Genomic DNA, 18,917 nt, shown 5'->3' on the forward strand with positions numbered 1-18,917 from the left:
CCCTCCTCTCTCCCCCCCCCTCCTCTCTCCCCCCCCCTCCTCTCTCCCCCCCCCCTCCTCTCTCCCCCCCCTCCTCTCTTCCCCCCCCCTCCTCTCTTCCCCCCCCCCCCATCCTCTCTTCCCCCCCCTCCTCTCTTCTCCCCCCCCCCTCTCTTCTCCCCCCCCCCCTCCTCTCTTCTCCCCCCCCTCCTCTCTTCTCCCCCCCCTCCTCTCTTCTCCCCCCCCCCTCCTCTCTTCTCCCCCCCCCTCCTCTCTTCTCCCCCCCCCCTCCTCTCTTCTCCCCCCCCCCTCCTCTCTTCTCTCCCCCCCTCCTCTCTTCTCTCCCCCCCTCCTCTCTTCTCTCCCCCCCCCTCCTCTCTTCTCTCCCCCCCCTCCTCTCTTCTCTCCCCCCCCCTCCTCTCTTTTCTCCCCCCCCTCCTCTCTTCTCCCCCCTCCCCCCTCTCCCCCCCTCCCCCTCTCCCTCCCTGCCCCCCCCGCTCCCCTCCCCTCCCTGCCCCCCCCCCTCCCTCCCTGCCCCCCCTTTCCCCTCCCTCCCTGCCCCCCTTTCCCTCCCCTCCCTGCCCCCCCTCTCCCCTCCCCGCCCCCCCTCTCCCCTCCCCTCCCTGCCCCCCCTCTCCCCTCCCCTCCCTGCCCCCCTTCTCCCCTCCCCTCCCTGCCCCCCCTCTCCCCTCCCTCCCTGCCCCCCTCTCCCCTCCCCTCCCTGCCCCCCCTCTCCTCCCCTCCCTGCCCCCCCTCTCCCCTCCCCTCCCTGCCCCCCCTCTCCCCTCCCCTCCCTGCCCCCCTCTCCCCTCCCCTCCCTGCCCCCCTCTCCCTCCCCTCCCTGCCCCCCCTCTCCCCTCCCCTCCCTGCCCCCCCTCTCCCCTCCCCTCCCTGCCCCCCCTCTCCCCTCCCCTCCCTGCCCCCCCTCTCCCCTCCCCTCCCTGCCCCCCCTCTCCCCTCCCCTCCCTGCCCCCCTCTCCCCTCCCCTCCCTGCCCCCCCTCTCCCCTCCCCTCCCTGCCCCCCTCTCCCCTCCCCTCCCTGCCCCCCCTCTCCCCTCCCCTCCCTGCCCCCCCTCTCCCCTCCCCTCCCTGCCCCCCCTCTCCCCTCCCCTCCCTGCCCCCCCTCTCCCCTCCCCTCCCTGCCCCCCCCTCTCCCCTGCGCCCCCCCTCTCCCCCTCGCCCCCCCTCTCCCCTCCCTGCCCCCCCCTCTCCCCTCCCTGCCTCTCCCCTCCCCCCTGCGCCCCCCCTCTCCCCTCCCTGCCTCTCCCCTCCCTGCCCCCCCCTCTCCCCTCCCAGCCCCCCCCCTCCCTGCCCCCCCCTCTCCCCTCCCAGCCCCCCCCTCACTGTCAGAACACAGACACTGACAGACAGAGAGAGTGACACAGACAGTGAGTGAGAGAGAGACAGACGGACAGAAAGAGAGCGAGAGACACACTGGGGGTGCCCTGTCCCAGCACGCTGTTGAAGGGCTCCCGGTGTTGCAGTCAGAGTAGAATTTTTTTTATTTTAATTTTTTTTATTTTTTATTAATTTTTTTTGATTCATTTATTGGTTGATTTATTGATGTATTTATCATTTATTGTTGATGATGGCTCTTTATTTGTAAAACTGAAGTGTTTAATGTTTGTAAACTTCCCTTTTAAACCCCCCCCATTCCCTACGCCTGATTTTCCAAGTGTAGGCAAGGTTTTTCTGAGCGTACAAAAATCTACACTTACTCCAAACTAACTTAGAATGGAGTAAGTTTTCACTGCCTAAACTTTCAAAACTGGCGTAAGTGGCCGGACATGCCCCCTTTTGGAAAAAAAAATCTGTTCCAAACTGAAACTGTTCTAACTGACTAGAACTGGAGCAAACTAATTGTTGAGAATTGCAATTTCTAAGATACTCCATTCTAAACCAGTTGCTCCAAAAAAAACAGGAGCAACTCAGGCCGAAACTTGGCCCCATTGTTCTGGGCAAAGGAGAGGCGGACATGGTGATTGTCAGTATGAAAAGGTAGGGACACACATCTAACAGAATCGGACTTGAATTTAATGTCTTAAATGGTTATAAATAGAAATCCAGTGTGTATAGAGCAATCATTTGACCAAGGTATTGTACAACAGTAACTTGTATAGCGCCTTTAATGTAGTAAACGCTACTGTGAAGAGCCTAGGAGTGTTTATCAAACACAATTTGACACCGAGCCACACAAGAAAATATTAGGGCAGATGACCAAAAGCTTGTGAATCTTTGGAATTCTCTACCCCAGAGGGCTGTGAATGTTCAGTTTAGTATATTCAAGACAGAGATCCATAGAAATATTTGATACTAAGGGAATCAAGTAATAATGGGGATAGTGCAGGAAGGTGGAGTTAAAGTAGATGATCAGCCATGATCTTATTGAATGGCGGAGCAGGCTCGAGGGGCCATATGGCCCACTCCTCCTATTTCTTATGTTTCTTGTATAGCACTTTTAACGTAGTAAAAAATCACAACGTGTTTCATAAGAACATAAGAATTAGGAACAGGAGTAGGCCATCTAGCCCCTCGAGCCTGCTTCGCCATTCAACAAGATCATGGCTGATCTGACCGTGGACTGAGCTCCACTTACCCGCCCGCTCCCCATAACCCTTAATTCCCTTATTGGTTAAAAATCTATCTATCTGTGATTTGAATTCACAGGAGCAATAATCAAACAAAATTTGACCAGAGATATTGGGGCAAGGGTCAGAGGTGGATTTTAAGGAGCATGTTACGGGAGGAAAGAGAGGTAGTGGTTATCTGTGTCTGAAGGAGGACAGAAAATGTGGGGTGGAGGGTAGTTCACTAATCCATTGTATTGGTTTGTTTACAGAATAGCTTGCACAGCTTCAGTAACGGTGTATTGTGGAAGTGGGAGGAACAGGACCCAGTAATCTGTTGCCTGCCAGTCCTGGAGAAGAGTAGATGTTTTTATTGTGTGTGCGTGGCTCATATACACAGTGAATCTTCTACTTTTCTATCAAGATTTAAATCAAGCTTAGTAAAACACTGATTTAGTAAAGCACAGTGGGTGTGCTGTGGTTCTGAATATTGCACTAAAGCTGCAGTGCCCCATAATCCCTTGTAAGTAAGTAGCTGACCTACAAGACAAAATCAACCCTCCTCGTATCCTCTTGAAAAGTTATTTTTTTTAAATCCAATTTTCTCCCCCTGAATGCACTGACTGGTGTTTCCACCAACGCCAGCCATCTTCTCATTCCTCAGCCAAGTGATTATTCTTCATTTATTAGCCTAGACCCCGTGAGAGCTGAGACAAATCCTGTCCTTAGTCTACATAAGCACTTAATAGAAGGGATCGCTGAGATCAAGAGCTCTTCGAAAGAGTCGGTGCAGACACGATTGGCTGAATGGCCTCCTTCTGTGGTGCACTATTCTGCGATTGTGTAAGAGTGGGAACCTTGGTGCTTTGCCCCTATTGTAGCCCAGACTGCTGACACCAATTGTAATAACTATTGGGCTAAAATCTGCTATTTGTGGCACAGACTCCGAGTCATGTTTTGACACCAACATCATGTGTTGCAGAGATAAATCTGTTATTAGCAGTTCTGCCTGTTTGGTCGCTCTGGATTCTTCCCTGACAAAGACATGATTGATCGGAGGCATAACTGATTCTTGCATTTCTCAATGATTTATTCCTCGCTGCAGAAAGGAGAAATTAATTTGAAAAGCTGGGGCACAGGACATTCTTGGCACAGGGCAGCTGCTTTAGCTTCGGTCTATGGGGAAATCATGGGTCACTGCAGTTTTACCCAAGGTCCCAATGTAATAAATAAATCATAACAGCGGGCGATTGCTGCTGATTAGAATGGTCCATCATATTGATAATTAAAACAAGTGAAGAGTGAGTACAGAAGTATTGTGCATCTCATTCTCCTGGCTAAATTGGAAAATCTGATTTAGCTAGTCCACTTTTCGGTTTGAGCCCAAATCTTACTGCTACTGCAATGCTTTTGTGTTAAAGGAACCTGCATTATTTCAAACACTAACCATGCCCAGTACCATGTCCGTTTGAACTCTGCTATCCACTCATGGCTGAGCTGTGATGTGTGTCTGTTCTGTTTGGGTGAGCTGATTACTAAAGCATTGCGTGCTTGAATCCTTCCTGTGCCTAGCTTGGAGTCTATGTTTTCACATAGACTACAGCTGACCTGGGCTCCCAACCCCTCCAGTTTCAAGCCATGACTTGTTCCTGGTTGTGGTTCTAAAAACCTACAACGCCCATGGGGAGTGTGCCAGTAATGGGTCATGGGCGCGGTAATGTGTGTTATGAGAAGGAAGGATGTGATGCAGAGATTGTTTGGGCAACTTTTCCAGAAAGGATGAAATCAGAACTGATGGAATGGGTTTCGTAATACTGTTTTTTTTTAAAGAGACATAGAGGTGTGATCCTGTAAGCAAATGCATTTAAAATGTACCTGCCCTAAGGATATTCAAGGAGGGGGATGAAGAAGAATCCTCTCCATATTTTCATGACATTCAGTAAATGTTTGCATTTTCTTGAAAACTTCAACCAGTCTTTGCAGAAAAAACTCGTTCATTGAAGTACCAATTCCGAGGGACTGCCTATGATGATGAAAAAGCACAGTTTTGGCTACATTAGCACTCTTTGATAAGAAGCACCAAGCTGACCAGAGTAGTTTCTTCTTACACATACTCATTTTAAAGCGTAGTTGTTTATGATCCAAGCGGCTTATACCAGCATTTTTTTTTTGAAAAAAAGAACTTAAATAGCCCCTTTCAAGACCTCCGGACATTGCTCCACAACCAATGCATCACTTCACTGTAACAAAAACGCAGAATGCTGGAAACACTCAACAGAGGTCATGCAACATCTGTGGAGAGAGAAACGGAGTTGACGTTTCAGGTCAATGACCTTTTGTCAGAATGCCGCTGTGCTGGCTCTTGGAGCTCCAGTACTAAATTCAGCTTCCTTGTGCGGCAATTGAGTTGGACACCCATAAAACATAGAAACATAGAAAATAGGTGCAGGAGTAGGCCATTTGGCCCTTCGAGCCTGCACCACCATTCAATATGATGATGGCTGATCATGCAACTTCAGAACCCCATTCCTGCTCTCTCTCCATACCCCTTGATCCCTTTAGCCATAAGGGCCACATCAAACTCCCTTTTGAATATATCTAACGAACTGGCCTCAACAACTTTCTGTGGTGGAGAACTCCACAGGTTCACAATTCTCTGAGTGAAGACGTTTCTCCTCATCTCGGTCCTAAATGGCTTACCCCTTATCCTTAGACTGTGACCTCTGGTTCTGGACTTCCCCAACACCAGGAACATTCTTAATGCATCTAACCTGTCCAATCCCTTCAGAATTTTATATGTTTCTATGAGATCCCCTCTCATTCTTCTAAATTCCAGTGAATATAAGCCTAGTCTATCCAGTCTTTCTTCATATGTCAGTCGTGCCATCCCGGGAATCAGTCTGGTGAACCTTCGCTGCACTCCCTCAATAGCAAGAATGTCCTTCCTCAGATTAGGAGACCAAAACTGTACACAATATTCAAGGTGTGGCCTCACCAAGGTCCTGTACAACTGCAGTAAGACCTCCCTGCTCCTATACTCAAATCCTCTCACTATGAAGGCCAACATACCATTTTCCCCCTTCACCGCTTGCTGTACCTGCATGCCAACTTTCAATGACTGGTGTACCATGATACCCAGGTCTCGTTGCACCTCTCCTTTTCCTAATCTGTCACCATTCAGATAATATTCTGCCTCCCTGTTTTTGCCACCAAAGTGGATAACCTCACATTTATCCACATTATACTGCATCTGCCATGCATTTGCCCACTGTCCTGTCCAAGACACCCTGCAGCCTCTTAGCAACCTCCTCACAGCTCACACTGCCACCCAGCTTAGTGTCATCTGCAAACTTGGAAATATTACATTCAATTCCTTCGTCCAAATCATTACTGTATATTGTAAATAGCTGGGGTCCCATCACTGAACCTTGCGGTACCCCACTAGTCACTGCCTGCCATTCTGAAAAGGACCCGTTTATTCCTACTCTTTGCTTCCTGTCTGCCAACCAGTTCGCTATCCACGTCAATACATTACCCCCAATACCATGTGCATTAATTTTGCACCTTGTCAAAAGCCTTTTGAAAGTCCAAATACACCACATCCACTGGTTCTCCCTTGTCCACTCTACTCGTTACATCCTCAAAAAATTCTACAAGATTTGTCGAGCATGATTTCCCTTTCATAAATCCATGCTGACTTGGACCAATCCTGTCACTGTTTTCCAAATGCGCTGCTATTACGTCTTTAATAATTGATTCCAACATTTTCTCCACTACCAATGTCAGGCTAACCAGTCTATAATTCCCTGTTTTCTCTCTCCTTTTTTAACAAATGGGGTTACATTAGCGACCCTCCAATCCATAGGAACTGATCCAGAGTCTATAGAATGTTGGAAAATGACCACCAATGCATCCACTATTTCTAGGGCCACTTCCTTAAGTATTCTGGGATGCAGACTATCAGGCCCTGAGGATTTATCGGCCTTCAATCCCATCAATTTCCCTAACATAATTTCCTGACTAATAAGGATTTCCTTCAGTTCCTCCTTCTCGCTAGACCCTCGGTCCCCTAGTATTTCCGGAAGTTTATTTGTGTCTTTCTCAGTGAAGACAGAACCAAAGTATTTGTTCAATTGATCTGCCATTTCTTTGTTCCCCATTATAAATTCACCTGATTCTGATTGCAAGGGACCTACATTTGTCTTCACTAATTGTTTTCTCTTCATGTACCTATAGAAGCTTTTGCAGTCAGTTTTTATGTTTCCTGCAAGCTTACTCTCATACTCTATTTTCCCCCTCCGAATTAAACCCTTTGTCCTCCTCTGCTGAATTCTAAATTTCTCCCAGTCCTCAGGTTTGTTGCTTTTTCTGGCCAATTTATATGCCTCTTCCTTGGATTTAACACTATCCCTTGTTAGCCACGGTTGAGCCACCTTCCCCGTTTTATTTTTACGCCACACACTGGGCTTACAATTCTGTCAGCAGGATGAGAGAGTGTAAGCACTGAACTCTTGGAATCTGAGCTAAACAAGTGCCTGTATAAAAATTGGCTTCTTTATCATTCGAAGGCTCTGGGGTTGCAGGTAGTTTGTCCTTAACTGGAACAGTTGGATCTTTAACACTTCACAGGCAGGATTCCTGTTGGCCTAATTTTAATGCATTTGGCAAAAGAATCAGATGAGATTTTTTTTTACACAGCGAGTTATGATCTGGAACGCACTTCCTGAAAGGGTGGTGGAAGCAGATTCAATAATAACTTTCAAAAGGGAATTGGATAAATACTTGAAAGGGAAAAAATTTCAGGGCTATAGGGAGAGAAGGATTAATTGGATAGCTCTTTCAAAGAGTTGGCACAGGCATGATGGGCCAAATGGCTGCCTCCTGCGCTTTATGATTCTATGAATATTAAGCTTCTGGTAAAACTGCTAGTGGGGCTATGAAAAATTAATTTGACAACATAGCCTGACTCACTGACGCATGCTCCGAGAATCTGAATTAAAATCGGCTTTAGTCATCGGAATTGTAACATTCACAGGTTCTTTGAAATCTTGCTGGTCCAGCTGAGTAATAGAAGCTGGAGGATGGAGCTATCCTTTTAAGTCTGAGGGGTTATCTTCTGAACCAGATGGACACGCCTGGTACAATCATGTTACATTTGTTGGGAGTGAAATCCAGTCACGTTACTAATTTCCTACATTATAACAACAGTGCTTAATTGGCTGTGGAACGCATTGGATCGTCCTATAATCGTGAAAGGCGATATATAAATGCAAGTTCATAAGCACATAGGAACAGGAGTAGGCCAGTGAGCCCCTTGAGCCTGTCTGTATCTTAACTCCATATAACCCGCCTTGGTTCTGTAGCCCTTAATGACCCTTGCCTAACAAAAGTATCTTTCTCAGTTTTGAAATTCATTTGATCCCCAACCTCAACAGCTTTTTTGGGGGAGAGCGTTCCAGATTTCCACTACCCTTTTTGTGAAGAAGTGCTTCCTGACATCACACTTGAACGGCTTAGCTCTAATTTTAAGGTTATGATCCCTTTTGTACTACACTATCATCATCATAGGCAGTCCCTCGGAATCGAGGAAGATTTGCTTCCACTCTCAAAATGAGTCCTTAGGTGGCTGAACAGTCCAATACGAGAACCACAGTCCCTGTCACAGGTGGGACAGATGGTCGTTGAGGGAAAGGGTGGGTGGGACTGGTTTGCCGCACGCTCTTTCCGCTGCCTGCATTTGATTTCTGTATGCTCTCGGCAATGAGACTCAAGGTGCTCACCGCTCTCCCGGATGAACCTCCTCCACTTAGGGCGGTCTTTGGCCAAGGATTCCCAGATGTCAGTGGGAATGTTGCACTTTATCAGAGAGGCTTTGAGGGTGTCCTTGTAACGTTTCCGCTGCCCACCTTTGGCTCGTTTGCCGTGAAGGAGTTCCGAGTAGAGCGCTTGCTTTGGGAGTCTCGTGTTTGGCATGTGAACAGTGTGGCCTGCCCAGTGGAGCTGATCAAGTGTGGTCAGTGCTTCAATGCTGGGGATGTTGGCCTGGTCGAGGACGCTAACGTCGGTGCGTCTGTCCTCCCAGGGGATTTGGAGGATCTTGCGGAGACATCATTGGTGGTATTTCTCCAGCGACTTGAGGTGTCTACTGTACATGGTCCATGTCTCTCAGCCGTACAGGAGGGCGGGTATTACTACAGCCCTGTAGACCATGAGCTTGGTGGCAGATTTGAGGGCCTGGTCTTCAAACACTCTTTTCCTCAGGCGACCAAAGGCTGCATTGGCGCACTGGAGGCGGTGTTAAATCTCGTCGTCAATGTCTGCTCTTAAGAGGCTCCAGAGGTATGGGAAATGGTCTACATTGTCCAGGGCCGCGCCATGGATCTTGATGATTGAGGGAGCAGCCCTTTGCGGCGGGAACAGGTTGGTGGAAGACCTTTGTCTTACGGATGTTTAGCGTAAGGCCCATGCTTTCGTACGTCTCAGTAAATATGTTGACTATGACTTGGAGTTCGGCCTCTATGTGCGCAGATGCAGGCGGCGTCCGCGTACTATAGCGCGACGACAGAGGTTGGGGTGATCTTGGACCTGGCCTGGAGACGATGAAGGTTGAACAGCTTCCCACTGGTTCTGTAGTTTAGTTCTAGAGTCCTCCTCAACTGTCTTCTCCTTGTGCTTCAGGAGCTCCTCCCGGAGTCACAGTGCGGATTTCGTCACCTACGGGGCACAACGGACATGATTTTAACAGCACGACAGCTGCAGGGAACAGCACCAGCCCTGATACATGGCCGCTTTCGACCTTACAAAGGCCTTTGACACTGTCAACCATGAGGGTCTATGGAGCGTCCTCCTCCGTTTCGGATGCTCTCAAAAGTTCGTCGCCATCCTCCGCTTGCTCCACGATGACATGCAGGCAGTGATCCTTACCAATGGATCCATTACAGACCCAATCCACGTCCAGACCTGGGTCAAACAGGGCTGGGTCATTGCGCCAACCCTCTTCTCAATTTTCCTCGCCGCCAAGCTCCCTGCTGGAGTGGAACTAAACTACAGAACCAGTGGGAAGTTTTGTTCTACATTACAACAGTGACTACACTTCAAAAGTACTTCATTGGCTGTAAAGTGCTTTGGGATGTCTGGTGGTCATAAAAGACGCTACATAAATGCAAGTATTTTTCTTTTCCTCTCCCACCAGAGGAAATAGGTTCTCTTTCTACCCTATCAACTCCTTGGATCATCTTAAAAACCTCAAAGATGATCACCCCTTAATTTTCAATGCTCTACTCTTGTCCATAAGCTTGAATATATAGCTCTCCATTCCTTCATCCAAGTCATTTATAAATACAGTGAGATGATGATGCCCCAGTACAGATCTCTTTGGGACACCACATATCACCTCACACCTGCCACTTGGAGTACTGACCCATTATATCTCCTTTCTGTTTCCTACCTCCTAACCAATTCCCTATCCAAGCCAATAGATTGCCTCCAATTTCATGCATGCTCACTTTTGTTAAGTTTCTATTATGTGGAACCTTGTCGAATGTCTTGACAAATATTGAAGTCCATATAAATAACATCTATGGTACTCCCTTATCTACCGCATTAATTCCCTCCTCAATAAAGAAGAATTCTGCCTGGTGTTCCAGGCTCTTGAATTTTAATAAACCAGAGTAGGTGCATAACTCAGGATTGGAAAAAAAAACGCTTTGAATCTCATAACCCTAGTAATTCTGGCTGTTACTATGCTGGACAGATGGTTTCTCTATAAACCTGCAATAACGATGCAATGCCCTCCTGTGAACATCTGTACAATGCTTCAGTTCTTCACCTACCATAAGGGAGTAGAGTAGCACCTTGGGCTATAGCTAAGTTTTGCTTCTGATTTCATCAACCTAATTGCTAAGATGAAACACGAGCTACTTGAATGAAAATGCTGGCATGAAACTTGAGCACCACTTCCCTACCTTGCAAAGCTTTGAAACACAACACTGCGGGCCCACACAAAACTAGTGAATGGCCAAAAGTGCTTTCATCTTCATGCTTGACGCTGTGTTCTGTTTTTGGGAGAGCGAATGTCTGTGTGCTTTTATGCTCACCAGGCAGCCAGTCTCCACCGTGCGCTGAGCTGTACTTCTATAGAGTGATCCATAGAGAGGGAATGTACTGGGCTCCACATCCAAAATGTGGCTCCCTGATCCTGAAGGCTGAATCATAGACGCACATTTTCACCGGTTTACCATACAGTTGCAATAACCCAGGATTGTTTACATTCGGCTGTGAAGCCTACAGAGGGGAGTCTCTTATATTTAGTGCTGTAGTGCAAAGAAAAAAATGTCTTGCATTTATATAGTGCCTTTCATGACCACCGGATGTCCCAAAGCACTTTACAGCCACTGAAGTACTTTTTGAAGTGTAGTCACTGATGTAACGTAGGAAAAGCATCAAGCAATTTGTGCACAGCAGCTCCCCCAAAAGCAATATGATAATGACCAGATAATTTGTTTTTGTTATGTTGATTGAGGGACAAATAGTGGCCAGGACACCGGGGATAATTCCCCTGCAGTTCTTCAAAATAGTGCCATAGGATCTTTCACGTCCACCTGGGAGGGCAGCCGGGGCCTCGGTTTAACAACTCATCCAAGAGACAACACCTCCAACACTCCCTCAGCACTGCACTGGAGCGTCAGTTCAGATTTTTGTGTTGAAGTTTCTGAAGTGGGACTTGACCATAAACAGTAAATTGTCCCCAATGTAGATGAAGGATTTCCAAATGTAAAGCTGGAGATTCAAGATGGCTGGTGTGTACCACCTTGCAATCTCATTGATGAGGTTTACAGCCTTGTATTTATATGCCTGAGTATTTCTGCTGTCTTTGATCCAAAGAAAATCAGCATATGATAACTTAGTTGTGGTTTTTGGAGTTGATTTGGTCATACTTCTATACCAGTCAGGCCACAGCTGTCACTGATTCTAACGGCCCATTGTGTAGCAGTCTGGACTGCTTCCTGGGCCAAGTGGGTTCCTGAGTAATTTGGGCCAACAACGTGCAAGATTCAAGCCCTTGTCTGTGCTGACTTATCTGATCTAAGTTAGGATGGTAATTGAGCTGTCTTCAATGTCCCTGGGCTAGGGAGGGGTGATGTAGAAAACAGCTAGTGCAAATCCTGTGCAACAATATTTACTGCAAAATGTGTAGGTGTGGATGTTAGCTGAATTACAGCTTGGATTTGATTGTAAAGCTCCCCACAGTCAAATAGCCTGCTTAGTGCTGAGGCTCACGATAGGTTGAATATAGAGAATATCCACTGTAGTCTGATTCTGGAGAACTTTTGGTGCCTGTGGAATTAAACTACAACTGTAATTGTCATCATTGGGCTGAAGAACAGTCAAAACTTCAGAGCAAGGAAGTGTGGATGTAGAATGCAACACATTGGCAAGCTACTGTGGCAGCTGTCAAGTTAAGAGGTTATTGTGAAATGTATTTTGAAAAGTGATGTAATGTAGAATTTTAGCTTTTAAGAGCCATACTCCCTCATCCTGCATTACCCAACTGAAGATGCTTTAATCGGATTCTGATTTGACACATTGAATAGTTTGGGGCTTTAGTCAGGGGATTTGCTCACTGTCTCAAGGTAAATGCCACATTATCTGTTCCCAGTCGTTAACCTGAAATGTTCTAATCCCTGTCGAATTTGGGTGGCAGGGGTGGGAAATGTGTTCTGATTTTATTAAACGTGTAATTCGGGCTAGAGATATGCAGCTTATCAATGGTTTTCCTCATTTTAAAATAGAACTCTTTTGAAATTAGATACAAGTAGCAAGCACTTCAACCAAGATACCTCGTAGGAACTTGGCTATAGCCTGTTTAGTGGGATATGATATCACTTTGCACATAAGTACTTTAAATCCTTACTTAATTAATGAATATAAGATTTTTTTAAACACTATCACAGATTGTCAGCATTCTTGGGTGTTAAAAAACTTGGCCTAACTTTTTTTTTAACTGGGGCACTCGCCATTTTCCAGTCACTGTCTGAATTCCTTATTTAATGTCAGGTTGTAGTGTTGCACCAAAACTTCAAGTAGTTCTAACCTGGCAATCCTATCCGCTGCATCTTTGACTTTTAATATTCTGTTACAAATGTTTGTATATGGGACCTGGGCATTCAAGGAGACAAGATGCTATTTTTTTTTAAGTCACTTAGAAAGACCCTTTGATTATCTGCACTGGTTGTTTAGTGCTTCGTCAGTAATTGAGATCATTTTGTTTACTAGGTGCCAACCGATGGAGGTACTGGATTGTTGGCAGCAGAGCCCCAAATCGCCATGTTCTGCGGCAAACTGAACATGCACATGAATGTACAGAGCGGCAAGTGGGTGTCTGATCCTTCTGGAACAAACAGCTGCTTTGGAACTAAAGAAGGAATCCTGCAGTACTGTCAAGAGGTAAGTGCACAGTTGGCAAATAGAATTTTCTTTTTTTTTGTCTCGGTTGCACATCATAAGATGTATCCAGATATGTACACTTGGTAAGAGGGTATTCATAAGCTTTGCAGTATTCCTGACCTGGTTAATCACTTATTGTAAAGATAGGATGTGCTGGGGAAGGAGTGAAATGATGCATTAGGATTTATTTTGGTAAATGTTTATGGTGTTTGTACCAAATCTTTGTTTATGTCTTCATGGGATATGGGCGTCGCTGGCAAGGCCAGCGTTATTGTCCATCCCTAATTACCCTTGAGATGGTGGTGGGGAGTCGTCGCCTTGAATCGCTGCAGTCTATGTGGTGAAGGTACTCCCACAATGAGTAGACTTCTTTGTAGCGGTTTGGTACAACTGAGTGGCTTGCTAGGCCATTTCAGAGGGCAGTTACGAGTCACCCACATTGCTGTGGGTCTGGAGCCAGATATAGGCCAGACCAGGACATTAGTGAACCAGATGGGGTTTTTTGTAACAATTCGGTACTTTCTGGTCACTTTAACTGATGTTAACTTTTTATTTAATTAACTGAATTTAAATTCCCCAGCTGCCGTGGTGGGATTTGAACTCGCGTCTTCAGACCATTAGTCCAGTATCATAACTGCTATGCTACTGTACCTTCTGAAATTAGTAATTTTATAGCAGCTATACAGAGATAGAGGAAAGGGATTGTGTATATAATGTCATTTTGTATCTTTTATTCTTTCTGGTGACATAGATGTTGCTGGAAAAGGAGGCATTTTATTGCCGATCACAGATCCTTGCCCTTGAGAAGGTGATGGGCTGCCACCATGAGCTGCTGCAGCCTGTGTGGTGAAACTACTCCACAGTGCTGTTAGGTAGAGAGTTCTAGAATTTTGACCTAGCGACGATGAAGGATCGGCGATATATGTCCAAGTTGGATTGGTGTTTGACTTGGAGGGTAAATTTGAAGTGATGGTGTTTCCATACAGCGACTGCCCTTACAAAAGCAAAATACTGCGGCTGCTGGGTTCTGAATTAAAAACAGAAAATGCTGGAAATAAGTGTATCTTGTAGATGGTACACACTGCAGCCACGGTGCGCCGGTGGTGGAGTGAATGTTTAAGCTGGTGGATGGGATGGCAGTCAAGCGGGCTGCTTTGTCCTCGATGGTGTTCTTGCCTCCCTCTCCTATTGCGTGAGGAAACTATCCCTGACTGCCTCAGTGTCTTTGTTTTTGTATTCTTACTCCTCCCTTAAGGTTTATCCTCATCTGCCCGTTTTACCTGTGGGATGTTTAAATCCCCCATGATTAGTATATTCTGATTTTCCATAGCCGTCCTCACCTGACCAAACAACTCTTCGTCTGTCTGTTCACTGTACTAGTGATTTATAGCAGTTACTAATTAACAAACTGCTACCTTCATTACCTAGTTATATCCCTATTGTTTCAATCAGCTGCTGTTCTGCTAAGATATCTGCCCTTTTAGCTGCTATGTCATTCCTCATCAATCCACCAATTCCTTGTAGACCTATCTTTGTGAACATTTTATACCCTCTCCACTCTGGCTCTTGGTCATCCTCTGCTGTCAGCTTTCTTTTGGAGATACCAATCACATCAATATTCCTGGTAGCTGCATGTACTTTGAATTACAGTTAATTATTCCTGGTGCTTCTTGGATGTGTAGAAAAGCTATTCAATAGATACGTATACAATTCATTGAAACATATAAGATTCTGAGGGGGATTTTTGGAGATGCTGGAGAGACCAGAACTAGGGGGCATAGTCTCAGGATAAGGGGCAGGCCTTTTAAGACTGAGTGGCGGAGGAATTTCTTCACTGGGAGGGTGGTGAAATTTTGGAATTCTCTGCCCCAAAGTGCTGTGGATGCCGAATCATTAAGTATATTCAATGCTGTGTAGATAGATTTTTGGATTCGAGGAATTAAGGGATATGGGGATCGGGCAGGAAAGTGGAGTTGAGGTCGAAGATCAGCCATAATCTTACTTAATGGCAGAATCAGGCTCAAGGGGCCAAATGGCCGCCTACTGCTCCTATATTCAACCTATCCTTCAAATATTCTTTTTCTTCTGTAATTGTTCAGCTATTAATTTATTTTCTTTATAGTCTGTTTTGTTGTACTGCTCCTCCTGCCTTACTAACTTCAAACCAGTCTACTGCCCCATTTACCCTCTAAGGACACTGTTACCAGTGTGGTTTAGGTGAAGCCCATCATGTGCAAGAAAGATCTCTCATATATTTTGTTTTTGAGAAGACTGCTCTGACTAATAAAAGGATTCTGTAGCTTTTGGTTATTACTACTGAGCATCCGGATTAAAACACTTAGCTGCACAAATCCCTCAGTATTGATCCGTGATGGGATCTTATTTGACTTAATATTCCGTAGCAGTTAATGTGCTGTCTCCATCTGTTCCTAGATTCTACACATTTTTGCCTGCGATCTTGGACTTCATAGGGGAAGCACCTAAACTCTAAAGGTGTCTCTAAAGTATGTTCTTAATCCTGTGCTGGGATCTGATTAAAATAGACTTGATGCTAGATGGTTACTGTGACTTGTTCAGTGAACTTTACCAGGCTCTTGAGGGTGGAATGGTCATTCAAAACAATGGTCATTCAAAATAAAATGACTAACTCTGATTGACTCAAGTTCCTCTGGAAAGAAATCTCATGGTATACAGAAGCTAGGAACTGTGGAGAAGTAGCGGGGTTTCGGGTCTAAGTACAGAAATCACTAAAAGCTAGTGGACAGGTATAACAGTAATTAAAAAGGCTAATAGAATGTTGGCCTTCATCTCGAGGGGTAGAAGATGTGTTAGTTATATAAAGCTCTAATTAGACCCCATTTTCAGACTGGTGTTGTTCCCCAGAGGTTGGTACTAGCCCCATTGCTTTTCATGATACGTATTCATGACTTAGACTTGGGTGTACAGGGAATAATTTCAAAATTTGCAGATGGCACAAAACCTGGAAGTGTAGTGAACAGTGAGGAGGATAGTGATAGACTTCAAGAAGACTTAAGACAGGCTGATGGAATGGGCAGACACGTGGCAGATTACATTTAACGTAGAAAAGTGCGAAGTGAGGCATTTTGGTAGGAAGAACAAGGAGAGGCAATATAAACTAAAGGGTGCAATTCTAAAGGGATTTCCAGAAGGCATTCGATAAGGTGCCACATAAAAGGTTATTGCACAAGATAAGAGCTCACGGGGTTGGAGGTAATATATTAGCACGGATAGCGGATTGGCTAACCAACAGAAAACAGTCGGGATAAATGGGTCATTTTCAGGTTGGCAAACTGTAATTAGTGGGGTGTTACAGGGATCCGTGCTGGGGCCTCAACTATTTACAATTTATATGAATGACTTGGATGAAGGGACCCAGTGTAATGTAGCCCAATTTGATACAAAGATAGGTGGGAAAGCAAGTTGTGAGGAGGACGCAAAGAATCTGCAACGGGATATAGATAGGCTAAGTGAGTGGGCAAAAATTTGGCAGATGGAGTATAATGTGGGAAAATGTGAGGTTATCCACTTTGGTAGGAAAAATAAAAAAGCGAATTATTATTTAAATAGGGAGAGATTACAGAATGCTGCAGTATCGAGGGACTTGGAGGTCTTTGTACATGAAACACAAAGTTAGCATGCAGGTACAGCAAGTAATTAGGAAGGCAAATGGAATGTTGGCCTTTATTGCAAATGGGATGGAGTATAAAAGTAGGGAAGTCCTGCTTCAACTGTACTGGAGTACTGTGTAAAGTTTTGGTCTACTTATTTAAGGAGGGATATACTTCCATTGAAGGCAGTTCAGAGAAGGTTCACAAGGTTGATTCCTGAGATGAAGGGGTTGTCATCTGAAGAAAGGTTGAGCAGGTTGGGCCTATACTCATTGGCGTTTAGAACACTTGAGGTGATCTTATTGAAACATATCCGATTCTGAGGGGGCTTGACAGGATAGATGCAGAAAGGGTGAATCTAGAACTAGGGGATCATAGTTTCAGAATAAGGGGTCACCCATTTAAAACCTGAGGGTCGTGAATCTTTGGAATTCTCTACCCCAGAGAGCTGTGGAGGCTGTGTATTTAATATATTTAAGGTGGAGATAGACAGATTTCTGAATGATAAGGGAGTCAAGGGTTATGGGGAGAGAGCAGGGAAGTGGAGATGAGGCCAAGATCAGATCAGCCATGATCTTATTGAATGGCTGAGCAGGCTAGATGGGCCAGATGGCGTACTCCTGCTCCTATTAAGTTCTAAAGGGGGTGCAGCAACAGAGAGACCTGGGGTATGTATGCACCAATCATAGAAGGTGACAGGGCAGGTTGAGAACGCGGTTCAAAAAGCATACGGGATCCTGGGTTTCATAAATAGAGGCATAGAGTGTAAAAGGAAGGAAGTTATGATGAACCTTTTATAAAACACTGGTTTGGCCTCAACTGGAGTATTGTGTCTAATTCCGGGCACCGCACTTTAGGAAGGATGTGAGGCCTTAGAGAGGGTGCAGAAAAGATTTACACGAATGGTTCCAGGGATGAGGGACTTCAGTTATGTGGATAGACTGGAGAAGCTGGGGTGGTTCCCCTTAGAGCAGAGAAGGTTGAGAGGAGATTTGATAGAGGTGTTTGAAATCATGAGGGGTTTGGACAGCAGATAGAGAGAAATTGTTCTCATTGGCAGAAGGGTCGAGAACTAGAGGACACACAGAATTAAGGTGATTGACAAAAGAACCAAAGGCGACATGAGGAAAAACTTTTTTATGCGGCGAGTGGTTAAGATCCAGCATTCACTGCCTGAAGGGGTGGTGGATGCAGATTCAATCACTGCTTTCAAAAGGGAATTGGATTAAGTACCTGAAGGGGGGGAAAAAAATAGGGAAAGGGCAGGCAAGTGGAACTAGCTGAAGTGCTCTTGCAGAGAGCTGGCATGGGCTCGATGGACTAAATGACCTCCTTCTGTGCTGTAACCATTCTATGATTGAGTACTGCGTTCAGTTCTGGCCATTGCACCTCAGGAAGGATATTTGCCCTTGGAAGGGGGTTTAGTGCAGATTCACAGGCTAAAAGGGTTAAATTATGAGAACAGGTTGCTTAGACTCGGCTTGTATTCCTTTGAGTATAGAAGATTAAGCAGTGAACTAATTGATGTATTTAAGATAATTAAAAGAGTTGATGGGGTAGATAGAGAAAAACTAATTTCCTCTGGGATGGGTGAGTCCAGAACAAGGGGCCATAACCTTAAAATTAGAGCTCAGCCATTCAAGGGTAATGTCACGAAACACTTCACACAAAGGGTAGTGGAATCTGGAACTCTTGTTCCCTCTCGTTCTTCTTCCCTGCCCCCCCCCCCCCCATCCTCCACCCCCCACTTCAAAAAAAAAAAATGTTGAGGCTGGGAGTCAATTGAACCTTTTAAAACTGAGATTGCTGAACCTTTGTGAGGCAAGGGTATTGAGGGTTAAGGAACCAAGGCGAGTAAATGAAGTTCGTACAGGTATACAGATCAGCCATGATCTACTTGATTGGCGGAACAGGCTCAAGGGGCTGAATGGCTGATTCCTGTTGCTATGTGTGTTGGGGGGCACAGAGGGAAAAGGCAGAGTGGGAGACAGATGGATGGATGGGTGTGTCAGTCAAGGCTGTACCTACCATCCATTCAGTGCAAAATGAACAGCACAAGGTTGCAAAATAGAAACCTGAATTTCAATTTAAATTTGGAAGCTTACTTCAAGAGAGTGCGGTAACCCCATTGCCATATCTGGACCAATTCCATGCTTGTGGTCATGAAAATCTATTGCGACTCAATCTGGCAGCAGGGACTTTGAAAAAAAATATGCATAATCATCTCTTCTACAGTGATGAGTAATGTTTTCTGAAAGCTCTTTAATGTCTCTCATAGAGTGTTAATGCTGTACTG

The 18,917-nt window shown here is 45.6% G+C and overlaps 1 protein-coding gene across 2 annotated transcripts in view; it reads left to right on the forward strand.

Annotated features, from left to right (window-relative positions):
- Positions 1-18,917, forward strand: part of appa (amyloid beta (A4) precursor protein a) — a 174,119-nt gene that overhangs the window by 47,618 nt on the left and 107,584 nt on the right. For both annotated transcript variants that reach the window (XM_070893219.1, XM_070893218.1), the window contains exon 2: positions 12,822-12,992. In XM_070893219.1, coding sequence (XP_070749320.1) covers positions 12,822-12,992 — 171 coding nt within the window. The remainder of the gene's footprint in view (positions 1-12,821; positions 12,993-18,917) is intronic.

This window comes from Pristiophorus japonicus, chromosome 11, assembly GCF_044704955.1.
Source record: "Pristiophorus japonicus isolate sPriJap1 chromosome 11, sPriJap1.hap1, whole genome shotgun sequence".
Lineage (NCBI taxonomy): Eukaryota > Metazoa > Chordata > Chondrichthyes > Pristiophoridae > Pristiophorus > Pristiophorus japonicus.